This window comes from Anomaloglossus baeobatrachus, chromosome 4 (genome assembly GCF_048569485.1).
Source record: "Anomaloglossus baeobatrachus isolate aAnoBae1 chromosome 4, aAnoBae1.hap1, whole genome shotgun sequence".
In the NCBI taxonomy this organism is placed as follows: domain Eukaryota; kingdom Metazoa; phylum Chordata; class Amphibia; order Anura; family Aromobatidae; genus Anomaloglossus; species Anomaloglossus baeobatrachus.
In genome coordinates this window covers 320,230,032-320,248,939 of record NC_134356.1, presented here as the reverse complement: position 1 = coordinate 320,248,939, position 18,908 = coordinate 320,230,032, and the positions used below count along the sequence as shown (strand labels likewise).

Genomic DNA, 18,908 nt, shown 5'->3' with positions numbered 1-18,908 from the left:
TCAAACATGTGGAAACGCTTTTGACTATGCGGCACAATCATGATAGGTCATAGCTCGCAATGTAATTAATTGTATTGATATTCATGTTTGTGATAATCTGTTTTCAATACTGTTTCATTAAGATCAGCGATGTTCACGCGTGTCTTGATGAGAAGGGTGTTGGAGTCAGATACTCCTGGTTCATTAAGAGGGCCAAGCCTCTTAATGAATCCAGCGTATCTGGAAAGTGGCATGGGTCGCTGTGTGCCTCTCCACTATTTTTATTTTGGTTAAGTACTGGAGTAATATTTCTGGCGTAAGATATGTTACAGCTCATCAGAAATTAGACAAGCTGTGGTGTCACACAATTATCACTACCCAGTTCCACCCATTTTGGCAAATCAAATTTTTTTTCCACAACTCTGCATCGCACAAACATTTTGCAACTATTCAAAATGATTCAGGTCTCTTTAAGCTTAATCACGTTGATGAATTGAGGCTAAATGATTAAGGAGTTGTCATAAACAGGGGGAAGGAGTGGAAGGTTCACCCCTCCTTTCTACCCGACAGAGCACGTGACTCGCTCTCTAGCGCCCCTCTTATAGTCAGGCCAATTACGGAATTGCCCGACAATAAGCAAGGAGGCCGCTATTCTACTATGCCGATGATTGAAGGGTTCCCGGTGAGAGTAAGGTATATATTCCCCCGATTCCCGCGGGCGGAATATATCTAATCCTACCAGATCTCACTGAATGCCCCATAATGATCCTTGGCATAAACTCTCTGCTACCAATCGATTACGATAACTATTAAGCCGAGCACACAGACGTGGAATTCAGGATCGAGATAACAGAACAGCCCAAGATTAAATTATATATGTTTTAATTGCCGTAAGGGCACACTAGAGACTACAATATATAAAATATGGAATTTACAGAGTGTGTGTGTGTGTGTGTGTGTGTGTGTGTGTGTGTGTGTGTGTGTGTGTGTGTGTGTCAGACTACATTTACAAATAAGACGTGGTCACAGGCATACAGATGTATCAATTACCTTATTTCCTAGGAAGAAAAGTCGCCTACTTATCCAGTCCCGTCCGGTGTCTGGAAGAACGGGGTGAGTCCTGTAGCACCATTCTTCGGGCTGGAAGTGCCGTCCACCTGCCCTTGGGGGTCCTGGTATTCGTGCGGGGCATGCGGCAGGAGCCGTTCCTGGGATCCCGGTCCGCCGCTCCCTCCTCCCCGCCCTGCGCTCCATGCTGCCTCAGGCTTCCGGGTGCGTGGCTACGCGGCAGGCACGCTGGGAAAAGGAGGCGGGCCTTGCATGACGTCACCGCAAAGATGGCAGTGCAACGCTGCGAGGGGTGCGGCCTGGCAATCAGAAATACGGGCGCTCCTGTCTGTGCGCCGTGGGGAGCGTGGGGCAACGGGGAGGAGCCTCTCCTGGGACCGGAAGGCGGAGGATTTGCATTTAACCAGGCACTTCTGGCACTGTCGGGTGCTTGTGCCTGTGCTCTGCCATGGATACTGATGAGCAGCAGCGCTCTCAGGTACGTCGTCAGCAGAGCCGAAAAACTGATGGCTGCTCTAGTGACACTGGCCGGACGGGCCGTGGCAGCCATGACAGCAGATCCTCTCACAACTCTACGGCTCCTACAAAACAAAACAATCCCTGATCTCGGGGAGACCAGCCAGAGAAAACACTGCCGGCAGCCAGCGAGGGGGCTCAAGACAGTGAAATCCTAGGTACATTGCCCCCTGGGAAATATGCAAATCAAAAAGGTCCGTGGAGCCTCTGCTAGGAGTCTCGACACAGAAACCAGCTAGATATCCCTCCGGGAAGGGCCCAGCCAAGGGGTGACTCTCTTTAGGAGACCACCATAACCACCATATTAAGTGGCCCTTATAGTCAATATCCAACTTTTTGACAAGTTTAAAGAGACCTGTGGATGTTCCAAAACAGCCTTCAAAACCGGTACCCTTGATTCCTATGGTGGTGAGTGATCTTCGTGAATGTCACCTTACTCATAGTTCCCTTGTGGGTTTTTCCCCCCTGCTTTTGTCTGCCCTTCTTAGGCCCCTAAAAAGTCAATGTCCAAGAAGAAGCATAAGGAGTGCCCCCTATGCAGGGAACCCCTCTCGGAGGAGTGGCAGAAGAAATTGTGTCAGGCGTGTATCCGTGTGTATCCGTCGCACAATTGCGGAGGAATCTCCGGGAATCTCAGCAGACCTCCGTTCAGCTATCTGCTCGGAGGTGCAAGATTCCATGAAGGCTTTCTTAAAAGGGAAAAAATCTAAACCAGTTGACTCTTCCTCTTCCTCCTCATCTTCCTCTGGTACGGCTTCAGACTCAGACTCCTCATCCTCAGGTAGTGATATGGGAGGCAGACCGTGCTTCTCCATTGATGATAGAGGGACACTGGTCAAGTCGGTCAGGGCAACTATGGGGTTGACAGAGGAGAAATCCTCTAGATCCCTGGAGGATGTTATGTTTGGAGGATTGGAAGAAAGAAAAAAGCGTACCTTTCCGGTCAACAACAAGATTGAGGCGCTTATTCAGAAGGAGTGGAAGCGTCCAGACAAAGCGGGTTCTCTCCCCTCCTCCAAGCGAAAATATCCCTTTGACGAGGACAAGACAGCCGTATGGGATAAAGCACCTCGGATTGATGCTGCCGTCGTGAAGTCCTCTCGACAAGGAGGTATCCCCTTGGAGGACTCTGGAGCATTGAAAGATCCCCTGGACAAAAAGGCGGATGTCGTTCTTAAACACTTATGGGAAATATCAGCGGGGTTCTTGAGGCCGGCTATAGCAAATACCTGCACAGCCTGTTCCCTAATGATCTGGCTCCAACAGGTTGCGGATCAGTTGCGGGATAACACCTCCCGTGAAAAGATCCTCTCAAAATTTCCACTTATGCAGGGAGCAGCGGCCTTTCTGGCGGATTCCTCAGCAGATGTTATCAGACTAGGGGCTCGATCTGCTGGACCCGTCCAATCAAGCCAGACTGGTATTGTGGTTGAAGGGCTGTCAAGGAGATCTGCAGTCCAAACACAAATTGTGTACAGTGCCCTGTGACGGTCACCTGCTTTTTGGGAAGCAGCTGGAGGACGCCTTGGACAAGGCGTCAGATAGCAAGAAGTCCTTCCCGAGGTTCCACTCTGGTTCATCTCGTCCCTTTCGGAGGCAGAGGTTCTCCAAAAATAAGCCCCCGGATAATCGGCGGTGGGAGCGCAGACCCAAACGGGACTCCGGCTTCATGTTCGGGGGCGCCACAGCCTCATCGAAGAAATCTGCCCAGTGACGCCAGGCTGCCGGTCGGAGGACACATTTCACTTTCTGGAGCAGTGGGAAAGCATTTCCTCCAACGCCTACGTTTGATCCATTATCAGAGACGGTCTCCAGTTACAATTTCTCCTTCGGCCACCACAGCATTTCGTCATCACTCCTCTTCGGAGGTCGCAGTCAGAACAACAATCTCTGGAATCAGAAGTCCTGCTGTTGATCGGGAAGGAAGTCCTGTGCGAGGTTCCCATTGCGGAAAGGGGAAGGGGGTTCCATTCCCCTCTCTTTCTCATAGGAAAACTGGACGGTTCCTTCAGAATGATAATATACCTCAGACATCTCAACCAGTTTTTACAGTATTTCCCGTTCAAGATGGAGTCTGTTCAGTCGGCAATAAAACTGCTGTTTCGCAACTGTTATATGGCGGTAATAGACTTAAACGATGCCTATTACCATGTCCCTATACATCCACATTCTCAACAGTTTCTGCGAGTAGCTGTTTCCATCAACAACCAAATCGGTCATTTTCAGTTCCGAGCCTTCCCCTTCGGGCTGTCTGTCGCCCCCAGGATTTTTACAAAAATAGTGGCAGAGATGTCAGCTCATTTGCAAATACAGAATGTTCTGCTGGTTCCTTACCTGGACGACTTTCTGTTGATTGGGAACTCCAAACAGCAATGTACGACACATCTCCGGTACCTTCAAATAAGTCTGCAAAACCTGGGTTGGATAGTGAATTACGAAAAGTCCCGATTGGACCCAGTCACGATTCAATCATTCCTCAGGCTAATTCTCAACTCGGTGTGTTAGCGGTGCCTTTTACCAGTGAAAAAGATTTAGAGGGTTTCAAGCTTGGCCCTGCGGGCGATCCACCATCCCAGGATGTCTCTGAGAAGGGCTATGTCCTTGTTGGGTACTCTGACATCGTGCTTCCTGGCGGTTCCGTGGAGTCAGGTCCACTCCAGGGCTCTCCAATGGCAGGTTCTGTCTGCCCAGAAAACATTAAACAATTGTTTGGAAGGGGTCGTCACCCTATTCTTGGTGGTCAGACGTTCTCTCCTCTGGTGGACGTCCGTGGACAACTTGTCTGTAGGTGTTCCCTGGCTCCCTCAGAGCCGGGGGGGTGGTCACTACCGATGCCAGCCAGTCCGGCTGGGGAGCTCACTTTCACGAGCACATTTCTCAGGGATGGTGGTCACCACAGGAAGCGGCATAACCCTCAAATCTCCGAGAACTGTGGGCAGTGGAGCGTGCCTTGCAGGCTTTTCTTCCTTACCTCCAGGGGCGGCATGTTCTGGTCATGTCGAACAACGTGTCCAGTCTCCTAATTCAACCACCAAGGGGGCACGAGATCCCCATCCCTCAAGCAGGTGTCTTACAGACTGTTTCTCTGGGCGGAGCAACATCTTCTCTCCCTCTCAGCTCTCCACATCAAGGGTCATCTCAATGTCAAGGCAGATTACCTCAGCCGCCATCACCTGCGGCAAGGAGAATGGTCCTTGAATCCTCGGATCTTTCAACAGATAGTGACTCTGGGGCATGCCACAGATAGACCTCTTTGCCACCAAACTGAACAGGCAGGTAGTGTAGTTCTGTTCGCTAAGCCCATCGTACCAGCCCTTCGCTGTAGATGCGCTGCAGATCCCATAGACCTTCAAACTGGCTTATGCGTTTCCTCCAATTATCATGCTGCCGACTGTTCTGCAAAAAATCAGGGAGGACCAGGCAAGGGTACTTCTTATCGCCCCCTTCTGGCCCAAAAGACCGTGGTTTTCTCTCCTGAGATTGATGTTGGTCACGGATCCCAGGGTTCTGCCGGAGGTTCCGGACCTGTTCGTGCAGGGACCAGTATTCCACGGACAAGTGAAAGGATTCCATTTGACAGCTTGGAATTTGAAAGGTCGCTATTGAGGAGCAAAAGTTTTTCCCCTGACCTTATTTCTACATTGTTAAAAAATCATAAACCAGTTACCACCAGAATTTACAGGAGAGTGTGGCACAAATTCCTGCAGTTCTCTAATAGTCCCCTGGGTACGAAGGCCCCCGTTGAGTGTATTTTGGAATTCCTACAAAAGGGGTTTGATCTGGTGTTAGCGGTGAACACTCTCAAGGTTCAGGTCTCTGCCCTGGGGGCCCTGTACCTGGCGGCCAACAAGTGGATAAAAAGGTTTATTATGGCTAGTGGTAGGGCTAAACCAGTGATCATACCAAAAGTTCCTCCTTGGGACCTTAACTTAGTCTTGGATGCCCTCACGGGGCCCCCCTTTGAGCTCCTGACAGAGCTTCCCCTGAAGTTGCTTACTCTAAAAACCATATTGCTAGTCGCGTTAACTTCAGCGCGGAGGATCAGTGATTTACAGGCCCTATATGTTGTGCAGCCTTACACTCAGGTCCTTGAGGATAGTCATCTTGCGGCCAGACCCTGCGTATCTCCCAAAAGTCGCATCTCATTTTCATAGAACGCAAGAGATAGACCTGCCCTCCTTCTGCAGCCATCCCACTAGTGAAGGAGAATGTAGATTTCACACCCTGGATGTGCGGAGGGCCCTCTTACACTATATTTCAGTGACACGGGCAGTGAGGAAGACACAGTCATTATTCATCTCCTTTCAGGGTAGTACAAAGGGTCTGGGGGTGTCAAAAAGTACTATTGCTAGGTGGATTAGGGAGGCCATTACTTTAGCCTACTCCTCTAGTGGAGCGCCCATTCCGGAGAACATTCGGGCCCATTCCACCAGAGCGGTGTCTGCCTCCTGGGCTGAACGTTCGCAGGTATCTATTCAAGAAATTTGTAGGGCCGCTACCTGGTCCTCACAGTCTACTTTTTTCCGGCACTATCGGTTGGACCTATCCTCCTCGGCTGCTCTTTCGTTTGGTAGACTGGTGCTTGAGGCAGCGATCCCTCCCTAGATAAGTGTTTCTCTGGAAATCTCTCACGTGTGCTGTCATGGGTGAGGGGAAAACGCCTCGGTTACTTTCCGGTAGCCGTTTTTTCCAGAACCCATGACAGCACCCATATATTCCCTCCCATTGTCATCTTTGGTGTGCACTTCTGGTTGTGCTTGTGTGTGTTAGTGGTGATGGAGTAAGTTCTAACGATTGTTGGAGGTCCTCTCATTCTCGGTAATCAACTGACGGGGAGAGGTACCGCCCCTTTTATTCAGAATGGTTTCCTGTCCTCGCTGAGCGGATCCCTCTCTCCCACGTGGTGCTGTCACGGGTTCTGGAAAAAACGGTACCAGTAAGTAACCAAGGTGTTTCTTGTCTGTGGGGGCGAGGTACCCCCCAATATCGAAACTGACGGTTCTGAATTGTCTGGAGGAGACCTTTGAAGTTAGGTTAGAAACCTGGAGCTTCCCTCCCACCTCCTGTGTAGGACAATTCACTCCGCAGGGGGTGTGCTGGATCAAGGGCTGTCCTAATTGGATTTTGACACCTTGAGTTTTACCTTTGCTGGCTAACAGACCATTTTCTCAAGTTAATTAGCATACTGATTGAAGCCTCCTTAGGCCTCAAGGCCCAGTCACACACAAGGAGATACCATGGTCGTACCTTGAGAAGGTGGCGGCTATAGGAATATGGCTTAATAGATCAGAATATATCCCTATTTCCTCACAGGAGTGTCTTAATTTAATGGATTTAAAGGGGTTGTCCAAATTAAAGTGATAAGTCTGCAGTTATTGCAGACTTATGAATCTTCCCAGTGCACGCACTGTACGCTTTGAGGATTCTCTGGTTTCTACTAGTGGGTGTAGCCTCACTCAGTATACATGAATTAAGCAAGGCCACACCTACTAGTCGCATGCCCCCACTCGATACACTTGTATAGTGCGAGGCCATGCCCACTAGTCGGGAACATGCATTGTGCACAGTTGTCAGATAATAATAATAATAATTTTATTCATTTATATAGCGCTGTTAATTCCACAGCGCTTTACATATATTGGCAACACTGTCCCCATTGGGGCTCACAATCTAGGTTCCCTATGAGTATGTTTTTGGAATGTGGGAGGAAACCGGAGTATCCGTGGGAAACCCACGCAAACACGGGGAGAACATACAAACTCCTTGCAGATGGTGTGATTGGTGGCATTCGAACCCAGGACTCTAGCGCTGCAAGACTGCAGTGCTAACCACTGAGCCACCGTGCCGCCCTATGAACCTCATTGCTGGCTCAGAAACCAGCGAATCCTCACACCACACTGTGAGTGCACTGGGATGATTCACATAGTGACTGCAGACTTATCACTTTAGACCAGGCAATCCCTTTAACTAGATTGAAGTGCATTATTGTGGAAAAAATGATCTGAAGCAGTAATAGAACGATTGGATACATTATTAATCCTCAGTTTTTGTGTCAGTTCCTGTAGTCGTATGTTTTTTGGGGGGGGGGTTTGACGTAAGTCCTCTCTCCTACTGTTTTGAAAAGATTAACTCCTTACTATGGAATCTTTTGTAGTCCGTAACCCTGGCTTGGTCCTTCATGAGCTCTATGCATAAAACAGTAGGATATTTTCAATCTGCACTCCACTGTTTAGGATCAGGGTTATAATGCATGCATAGTCATCAGTCTGCAGCTAATGGTTATATCATCGTCACAAACTGCACATGTAAACCCTTTGTTTTATTTTGTTTTATTATCTTTGAGTAAAAGCCAGAAGAATATAGTGTTTTGTTTCTGCGTGTTTTAGGTTTCCTGCTACATTTATTCATTACATTTTGTTCAACTGTTTTCTCATTGTGTCATTTCACTGCTCAGTAATTACATTACTTTTTTTCCTTAAATTAGCCAATAGTTTGCAGAAACACAATCTCAATTATGTAAATCGGGGGAACTGAATGAATGTTTGTGATAAACGATAAAATTTGATTACCTTAACTGTCTGTAAAGTTTACATGTTTTAGTTCAAATCATTTCATGTAATGAAATCATTATAGATGGTGTGCAACAACCCCTTCTTCCTAGAAGGAAGTTTTGTCACTACGACGTGGTGGAAATTATAGTTTTGTTAATCTATTTTTCATTTTTTTTTTTTTTTACTCTGCAGACAGGAATTGCATAGTCGGTATAGATAGAGCATGTAAAATGCATTCTCAATAGGGTTGCGATCTAGTAATAATTGACTTCGCCATTGCAGAATATTCCACTTCTTTGCTTTCGCTTTTGCAGTATGTTTTATGTCACTGTCCATCTGTATGGTGAAGTGCCATCTAATCAACATTGCTGCATTTGATTGAATCTGAGCAGAAAGTACAGCCCTGTACACTGCAGAATTCATCTGCCTGCTTCTGTCTTCAGTCACATCATCAATAAATACTAGTAATCTAGGGCCATTGGAAACCATTCATCAGTATGCCTCCACCATGTTTGAGAGGATGTGCTGTGCTTTGGATCATGAGCCTTTCCAAGTCTTTTCTAATCAGATCTTTTTTATTAAACAATTCGTAATCAATACAGAGAAAATATATTGCATCTTATATAACTTGTAAAGGTGTACATTGCAAAAGCATATACTGTCTTTAAATCAGGTTCTTCCTCTGTATATAAAAAAAGGAATTCTCAAATCACAGTTATATTATATAAATTGAGCCTACAAACAACCTGACTCCACAGATAAACAAAAATTAAATTATGCAACAATGCCTCAGTCTAATAGGAAAACCTCCTCCATCAACCGTGTCGCTCCGCATCATATTTCCATACCCGCTTGCCTCTCCACGTTTAGTCATCAATTAAACCCTTCCAGCCCCCTTCCACAGCGTCACTCAAAATCCACTTTGCCACAGAAAACACTAGTTTTAACTTTTACCCCCCAAACGTTCCATTCACTGCAAGCACAACAGTAACTGGTCCAACTTTGCATCCTGCACTAGTGCACCAGAGGGGAGACCCGGCGACTCCATCCATTCCATCCATGGCTTCAAAATTTTGTAAAACTCTGTTTTTCTTTTTAAATAAACTCCCCTTTCCAATCTAATGACATTATTTAATTTATTTTTAAGCTCTGATAACGTTGGTGGTAGAGGATCTAATCAATGGTAGGTCAGTATCTTTCTTGCTTAATACATGATACGGGCTATTCCCAGGGCTGTTGGAGAGTCTGGGTCTACTCCTCCCTCCCACAGACTCAACAAACATAGACGAGGCGGCGATTGTATTGTGATATGATATATTTGCACTGTGAGTCCCAGGGTTTGTTTCCAGAAATCACCAATGTGTCCACACTCCCACATAACATGCATAAAATGGGCATCATCCTATCCACACCTAACACATTGTGCATTTGGTCTAAGTGGTACTTTGCACACTACGACATCGCAAGCCGATGCTGCGATGCCAAACGCGATAGTCCCCGCCCCCGTCGCAGCTGCGATATCATTGTGATAGCTGCCGTAGCGAATATTATCGCTACGGCTGCTTCACATGCACTCACCTGCCATGCGACGTCGCTCCGGCCGGCGAACTGCCTCCTTATTAAGGGGGCGGGTCGTGCGGCGTCACTGTGACGTCACACGGCAGGCGGCCAATAGGAGCGGAGATGAGCGGGATGTAAACATCCCGCCCACCTCCTTCCTTCCGCATAGCCGACGGGAGCCGCGGTGGCGCAGGAAGGAGATGTTCCTTGCTCCTGCGACTTCACATACAGCGATGTGTGCTGCCTCAGGAGCGAGGAATAACATCGGACCATCGCGTCAGCATAATTATGGAATTCGCCTACGCTACACCGATGATACGATTTACGACGATTTTGCGCTCGATAATCGTATAATCTAGGATTTACACACTACGATGTCGAGAGCGGCGCAGGAAGTGCGTCACTTTCGACATGACCCCACAGACATCGCACTTGCGATGTCGTAGTGTGCAAAGTACCCCTAAGTCCCATCCTGAATAGTAGGCTGGGAGTTTTATATACCCTGTGGATGAGATATATTTGAGAAAGCCTTTGGCACTCAGAGACCACCAGTTTAGGGACCTGTTCTAGAATGTCGGACCACTGGTCTTCCGTCAAGGGGCCAACGTCCTGTTCCCATTTGCTTTTAACAGTCAGAGGGTATGTCTCCAGATGGGCAGGTAATAATCTTTTGTATAATTCCGAAATAAGACCTTTAGAGTACTCAGATGTAAGTAGCATATGTAATGTTTGATTATGTGTCACTGTCACCGGATTTGTACTCCTCTGTCTTTCCAGTGCGTGTCTCAGCTGTAAGTATTGATAAAAGAAGACATGCGGAAGGTGAAACTCCGTTCTCAATTGCTCAAAACTCTTAAAGAAGTTGTCCAGTTACCAAAACTGTTTTTTTTTTTTTTGTTTTTTTTTCTGATAAATCTTGCTAATATGTGCCCCTCAAAACATCTATTATGTTTTTTCAGCAAAATTAGGTTTTATTGTGCACTAGCAGCACATGCTCATTGCTGGCTCCAGCTCTGATGGGGTTAATCTCTCCTCTGACTTCCTGTGTTCAGTTCCTACAAGTTCCAGAATTCTTTGTGGCTCTAGGGCGGTGTCTATAGCTTATCTAACACACCCCCACTCTCCTCTCCACCCAAAAGCCTCCTCCCTGCCTCTTCCCTGTGTGGATGAGAGAAATCACACAGAGACATCCGAAGCTGCCAGCTCTGCACACAACCAGGGGAAGAAAGTGTGTGTGTGTTTGTGGGGGAGTGTGTTTTTGTGAGTGTGTGTACAGAAATTATGATTATTAGCCGGCGCAACATTTGAAAAAAATAATTGGGGAAAAAAGTGACGAGGTGATGAGATTGCTTTTTTCCCTCTTGCCTAGTCTGTGTGTCTTCCGGATCATCCGCAAACCGCATATGACCGGATCCTGTGGATTAAATGTGCAGCGCATGCAACCGTTATTTTACCGGATCCTTCTGCAGCGGGACTTTATCGGCCGGCGCTGGAGTCAGCTGACTCCTGATCTCACAGCCCGCACACGCTGCAATAGCTGCAGGTGGGCTCATTCACATGACCGTTCCGTTTGTCCTGGTCAGTTCCTGTTTTTTTGCGGCCCCACAGACAGGAGCATCTTTTCAATGTCTTTTGTGTAGGATCGGATGGCACACGGTAGCACTTCCATGTGCATCCGATCCTACAAAAAAAACCACATCGGATGTTGTATGTCCGCTCCGTTATTATGGAACATGTCCTATTCTGTTCCGTAATAACGAACCGTGACTCAATACAAGTCAATGGGTCCGCAAAATTCACGGAAGCAACACGGAAGCACTTCCATGTGACTTCCGTTGGGTGCCCGTGCAGTCAGTGTCCCGCTCCAGCCCCAGCCCCGCGGCTGCCCGCTCAGCAGTGTCAGCAGCGGCCCGCACTGCAGTATCAGCAGCTGCGGGGATGACAAGCACTACCGTCAGGAGGTTAGTAAGTTCATTACATACGGTGATGAAGTCCTGCCCTCCTGACGTCAGCGGTCGTCACTGCCTTCTATGCCCGCCGCTTGTCACATCACCTCTCGCTGTCGACCCGAGACTGTGACTAGTGGTGACGTCACGGGCCGCTCGCGATACTTTGTTTGTGAAGGCGGCGGTCATTGAACTCTGTGACAGCGCTGCTGTCCGGAGTTCAGCGATCATCGCAGGTAATATACCTCACTAACCTCCTGATTGCAGCACTCGTCATGCCCTGCAGTGACCTGGGCTGACCTATGGATGTTAGCTCAGGTCACTGCACGGCTCTCCCAGCAAATAGGGAACATTCTGTTCTTCATTGACTGGGACATTGACTATGGTATGGATCATCGTGGGACCCCCTTGTATTACACCAGACCTGGATTTGTTTTTCTTTGTAATAAATTGGTGAAAGAGGGAATGTGTTGGGGAGTGTTTTTTCAAATAAAAATGTGTTTGTTGTCTATTTTTTTTTTTTTTTTTATTACTGCCTGGGTTTGTGATGTCGGGTATCTGATACACGCCTGACATCACTAACTCCAGGGCTTGATGCCAGGTGACATTACACATCTGGTATTAACCCCATATATTACCCCGTTTGCCACCGCACCAGGGCAATGGGATGAGCTGGCGCGAAGCACCAGGACTGGCACATCTAATGGATGCGCAACTTCTGGGGCGGCTGCAGCCTGCTATTTTTAGGCTGGGGAGTGTCCAATAACTGTGAACCTCCCTAGTCTGAGAATACCAGACCACAGCTGTCCGCTTTACCTTGGCTGGTGATCCAATTTCGGGGGACCCCGTGTTTTTTGTTTTAAATTATTTAGTTAATTTAAAATAACAGTGTGGGGGGGGCCTCTGTTTTGGATTACCAGCCAAGGTGAAGCTGCCAGCTGTGGTTTGCAGGCTGCAGCCGTTTGCTTTACTGGCTGGCTACAAAAGATAGGAGGACCGCATGTAATTTTTTATTTATTTATTTTTTGGCTAAATACAAGACTAAGCACCTTAGTGCCACATGACAGTCACAAAAGGGTGCCAGCTTAGAATATGCAGGGGGGTAGGACATTATATATGTCTTTCTTATCTATCTATCCAGCCCTCTATTCATTCATTCATTCATTCATTCATTCATTCATCCCTCTATCCCTCTGTCTCTATATCTATCTATCCATCTCTATATCTACTTATCTATTTATCTTTCTTGCTACTTCCGTTTTTTGCGGTCCGCAAAAAAACCCAGAAGGCACGCAGATGTCACACGGATGCCACTAGGATGCATCCGTGAAACAAAAGGACCGTTTTTTGTAGCCCGTAAAAACGGAACGGTCATGTGAATGTAGCCTTAACAGCAGTCGCTGCCTGCTGCCGATCACATGTGACCGTGTGCGGGCTGTGTGTACAGGAGTTCAGCTGAGTTCAGATCAGCTGACTCAAGTGTCGGCCGATCAGGCTGGGGCCACACGGAGATTACTGCGATCCCCTCGCATTACACTCGGCTCACGCTCAGTACAGCAGAGCTGAGTGTCATGCGTGTGTCCCTGCGACTGAGGTCCAACTCTGCGAGCAGACCTCAGCAGCGGGGGCGGACCGGCACTCGAGGGGTGGGCCAGCACTGAGGAGGGGTGGGAGGGATTTCTCTCCCTCTCTCCTTCGTAGTCCACCGATGTACCGAAAGTGCAGTGCGATTTTTCTCTCACCACATACACTTGAATGGGTCAAAGAGAGTCTTGCATTACAGTTGCAGCATGGTGCGATTGTTTTCTCGGCCCAATTAGGGCGGAGAAAATAATCGCTCATGTGCGCTAACACACAGGCTAATATTGGTCCGAGTGGAATGCGATGTTTTATCGCACTCCACTCGCACTGTTTTTCTCGCCGTGTGGCTTAGACCTTACTTGTTCTATGTCCCCCTGCATCCATCGCAGCGTGTGCAGGCTGGAGTTCAGCTGCGTTCAGATCAGCTGACTCCAGTGCTGGACTGAACTCTGCTGACCTCACAGCCCGTACACGCTGCAATGGATGCAGGGGGACACAGAACAAGTAATCGGCCGACACTGCAGTCATCTGATTACTTGGGATGAATTGAGCAGTAAAATGCTCTGGTGCTCGATGGGCGAAGCCCATGTCGATTTTTTTTTTTAAAAAATTCATTAAAAAAAAACAAAACAAAAAATCACATTGTTTGTGGGCTCCCGCTGCATTTTCTATTGCTAAGGGTAACCCAAGCAGCTACTGGCTGCTAACCCCCGCTGCTTGGTGTTACTTTCACTGGCAATAGAAATCCAGGGAAGCATTTTTTTTTTATTATAAAGGTTTTTGCCTGAAAACGTTTTTAAAAAAATGACGTGGGCTTCACCATATTTTTCTAAGCTAGCCAGGTACAACAGGCAGCTACGGGCTGCCCCCAACTCCCAGCTGCCTATTTGTACCCGGCTGGAAACCAAAAATATAGAGAAGCCCTTTTTTTTTTTTTTTTTTTTTATTTCATGAATTTCATGCAATAATTAAAAAAAAAAAATGACATGGGCTTCGCCGAATTTTTGAGTCCAGCCAGGTACAACTAGGCATCTGGGGATTGGAATCCGCAGTGAAGGGTGCCCAAACTTTCTGGGCCCCCCGCTGCGAATTGCAGTCCACAGCCGCCCCAGAAAATGGCGCTTTCATAGAAGCGCCATCTTCTGGCGCTGTATCCAACTCTTCCAGTGGCCCTGGTGGCAGGTGGCACGCTGGGTAATAAGGGGTTAATACCAGCTATGTTTTACCAGCTGGTATAAAGCCCGAGATTCTTAATGTCAGGCCAAGTTTGACCTGGCCACTAAGAATCTCCAATAAAGGGTTTAAAAAAAAAAAAAAAAAAAGACCACACAGAGAAAAATACTTTATTAGAAATAAATACACAGACACAGTAGGGACTCCATGTTTATTACTCCCTCTCATCCCTCCACGATTGAGAGATTTCTGTACTGACCATGCCAGGAGAGAGCGAGGGAAAAGAGAGAGAGCGAGGGGGGGAGGAAAAGAGAGCGAGGGGGGGAGGAAAAGAGAGCGAGGGGGGGAGGAAAAGAGAGCGAGGGGGGGAGGAAAAGAGCGCGGGGGGGAGGAAAAGAGCGCGGGGGGGAGGAAAAGAGCGCGGGGGGGAGGAAAATAGAGCGCGGGGGGGAAGAGAGCGAGGGAAAAGAGAGGAGAGAGGGATAAGAGGGGGGCAGAGAAGAGGGGGAAGAGGGGAGGGGGAGAAGAGTGGGGGGAGAGAAGAGAGTGGGGAAAGAACGGGGGGGGCAGAGGTGCTCTGTCACCAACGGTCTCCACTCTGTGACTTGTTGTGAAGGTGACAGAGTGCAGACAGTTGGTCCCATGCAGCAGGACAGATGGCAGAGCACAGCGGTGACATGCCTGTCAGTGTCTTGCTGCTGGGAGGAGCAGATGATCACACTGCCCGACACCGGCTGCTCTCCTGACATCGCAGCAGAACGGGCAGGTGGACAGTGTGATCACATACTTACGTGCAGGGGAGGATTCAGCTGAAGAACCCAGCCCCCCTGTACTGCACACTGGCGCCCCGTGCCTCACCATCTGCAGGGCTCTAGCCGGCTCCACACTGTCGTCCTCCGGCTCCTCCCCTCGATGCTGGGCTGTGATGTGCGGTAGTTACCGCCCACAGCCCTGTCACTCAATCTGAGTGGTGCCAGCCTCCTCTGACGTACCCGTCTTGTTTGAGAGCCCGGAAATGCCGGGACGTCAGAGGATGCTGGCGGCCACAGCTCCAGGGGGTCATGTGACAGGCACTGAGCGCGCAGGATAGCGCCGCTCAGTGCCAGAAATGGAAACAGAAGACAATGGAGAAAACGCCTAGAAAGGTAAGTAGAACTCCTACAGAAAATAAAAAAAATGGGTGAACCACCCCTTTTAAGAGTATTATTTTGTAGTACTTGTGACACTAAATTGATCCCTTTATCTTCCCATCCTCTGAACCCCACTAATTTTTTAATTTCTGGCAAATCTGGGTTCCGCCACAGTGGCCAGAACTCCGTAGGCCCATTTATCTTCAAAAGAGCCTTACCTCTGTCCCATACCCTAAATATCATAGCCAGCATGAGATATTTTCCAAGCCTTTTCATACACTTTCCTCTTCTCATTATTCTGGCACAGGTTAATCTACGCTTCATCCATAGAATGCTTTTCCAGAACTGGGCTGACTTCTTTGTGTCTTTTTTTTTGGGTAAAGTCTAATTTGGCCTTTCTGTTTTTAAGACTGATTAATGGTTTACACATTCTGGTAAACCCACTGTATTTTCTCTCATGAATTCTTCTCTTTATGGCAGATTTAGATACTGAAACACCTACTCCCTGTAGAGTGTTCTTAGGCGTCCGCGATCTTCCACCAGTGTTTTCTTTGTACTTGCAGACTTTTTTGAGTTTCCAAGCTCACCAGTGTAATATATATACACACATATATTATATTATATTATATTATAAATATATAAACAATTTTTTTTTTTTTTGCAGAATGTTTAAAGTGTTGATTTATCAACTTTTAATGATTTATGCTATCTTTCCTTTCTGATGGATTTTTTTTTTCAGCCTAATGATGTTTCACTTCCATTGAGAGAGCTCCTTTTGACTGCTTGTCGTGGGTTCATAGCAACAGCTTCAAAAATGCAAATTCCACTTCTCGAATCAGCTCCAGACCTTTTACCTGCTTAATTGATGATGGGTTAATGAGGGAATAGCCCATGCGGCCCATTACAGAGCTTTTGAGAGAATTGTGCAATTACTTTTGGTCTTTTGAAAAATTTCTTTACCCCTACCCCAGTTAGGATGTGAATATCTTCAAATTAAAGCTGAGAATATGCACTTAAGACCTATATTGATTACATAACTGTATCTTTAATATGTTTTAGTAAATGGGTAAGGCTGGTTTCACATTAGCGGTATTCTGCCGCATTGATCCGGCACAAATGCGGTACAGTTCAATATAGTTTACTGGCATCATGGCAAGCTCCAGTCACATGACTGCATGTGACTCGAGCTTGCCGCGATGCCTGTGAACTGTACTGCATTTGTGATGGGTGCGGCAGAATACCGCCGATGTGAAACAAGCCTAACTTGCCAAAACCTGCCAATGTCCAAATATCAAATATCTCTGAACCTCAATGTGTATGTGTATGTATATATGTATATATATATATATATATATATATATATGTGTATATATATATATATATATATATATATATATATATATATATATATATATATATATATATATATATATATATATATATATATATACACATACATACACATACACATACACATACATACACATACACATATACACACACACACACACACACACACACCATTTATGACGACTGGCTTACATGTATGGCACATGTCGGAAGTTCACTCCATACCTGGCAGGTAATGGCTGTGTATTACAGCCAGCACCTGCTTCTTACATTCGCTGGTGGAGAGGAGTTCCGCCGCAATTTTTAACCTGTTATATCCCACTGTCAAACTCTTAAAAGTGGGATTTAACATGCACCAGCATGAAAGTGTGGCATTTTCATCTCCCATCGGCACACCCGTGACGTGATCGTGGGTCACCGATGGGTTGCTATCACAGCACTAAGTTTACTGAAGACTTCCGTGCTTGTCACAGCAGAGCTCTATTGAAATCCTGCCTGTGGTCGGGCTTCAAAGGAGACTGTGATTTCTGCTATATACAGAAAAGCTATATCATTGCTGTGTATAACACAAGAGATCTTCTATGCAAAGCGAGTTCTCTTTCTCAATGTTATGAGTCTCATATACGGTACTTACATTGAGAAAGTGTCCTATTTTCTATATATGCGAGCTGGCTGGTCATGGCTTCTCAAAGAGGAGCAGAGTAGCATAGAATACAGGACAAGATGGTATGGGTAGGTATGTTAATACACTCGCTACACATACATTCATGATTGTTAAATGATAAATAGAAAAAAAAAACCACCTGAGTGCACCTTTAAGTAATATATATCATGGTCAAGATCAATGCTACATGTCGTCAGGGTTTTCAAGCCAATGGTCTTTGAACCCAAGTATGATTTCCTTTTTATTCCCAAGAGGTATGAACATTTGATGTTAAACCAGTAGAATGTAGCCAAGCATATCTCCCATGTCTGCTAAAGGCCCCACTCAAAAGACAAAATGTGTCATCAGTCATATACATTCTAGATAATCCGTCTCTTGCTCACATTTTCATTTTTGCAATATTTGGGCATCTGATGTATATGATTTCATGTAAAGTTGTATAAAAATATAGGCCTTAGTTTTAGTGTAAAGTAGACGTTTCCTTCTTTGGAGCACACAATGTTTTTTCTTTTTTGTTCAGTCATCATTATGAATGAAGTCTTATGGTCACCGATAGTTGTCAGTTGGCACGTGGCTGCTGGGATGTCACGTTGTCATACCCAACCGAGACTTCTGCAAAGATCAGGATAGTAGAGTATCTTGAGTAGGACATTATTCAAGGAATCAGAACTTTCCATTTTTGCCAAAGCTTCCATTTGATAATATGCTCCTGTTGGGTTTACCATTTTTCTTTAGAAACTGAACTAAGTACAATGTGCAGTAAAATGATGCTCCGACACATACATTTTTTACAAATTCTAATTGAATCAGAAGGAGTTAATTCAGTTGGTGTTAATACTTTAAAAAGGAAATCAACAATTCCCATAGTCAAAAGCAATAGGAAGTATCTTGTAGAAGAAAGGTTAAAGTTTCCTTTTCTTGCTCCCTGACATAATTGTTGAGATCCACATTGATAGTCCCGGTGATTGTCAGCCTGGCACTGACTGTTTGATGAGTTATGCTAAATATGCTGAGATCCACAGAAAAACACGTAAATAGCCTCAGAATTTCTCCAAAATGCCTAACTTCTGAGCCCTTTCTTCTTACTTTTATTCCAGGCTTGGCAGTTTCCCTTCAGCTTCTTCATGGAGACATTGAACAAATTAGAAGAGATTACTCTTCAGTGTTTACCCGTGGGGTCTCAATAACAAGAAAGCTCGGCTTCTCAGATGTCATTATGCCTGGTAAGCTTGAGGAAAACAAAAGGTGTATGTTGCAGTAGCTGCAGATGCCGGAGTAATTGCTAACATTCCCGAACAGACTTTTTCAGCCGTGAATGTCCTATGAGAGGTTTCATTAATATAATGCAATTGAATACATGTCTATTACTTCTCATCCCTGCCTGTCTTCA

General features: G+C 46.4%; 1 protein-coding gene across 3 annotated transcripts in view; it reads left to right on the top strand.

The window, feature by feature from the left end:
* Nucleotides 1-18,908, top strand: part of DOCK4 (dedicator of cytokinesis 4) — a 415,128-nt gene that overhangs the window by 175,299 nt on the left and 220,921 nt on the right. For all 3 annotated transcript variants that reach the window (XM_075345007.1, XM_075345008.1, XM_075345006.1), the window contains exon 13: nucleotides 18,616-18,741. In XM_075345007.1, the coding sequence (XP_075201122.1) occupies nucleotides 18,616-18,741 (126 nt within the window). The remainder of the gene's footprint in view (nucleotides 1-18,615; nucleotides 18,742-18,908) is intronic.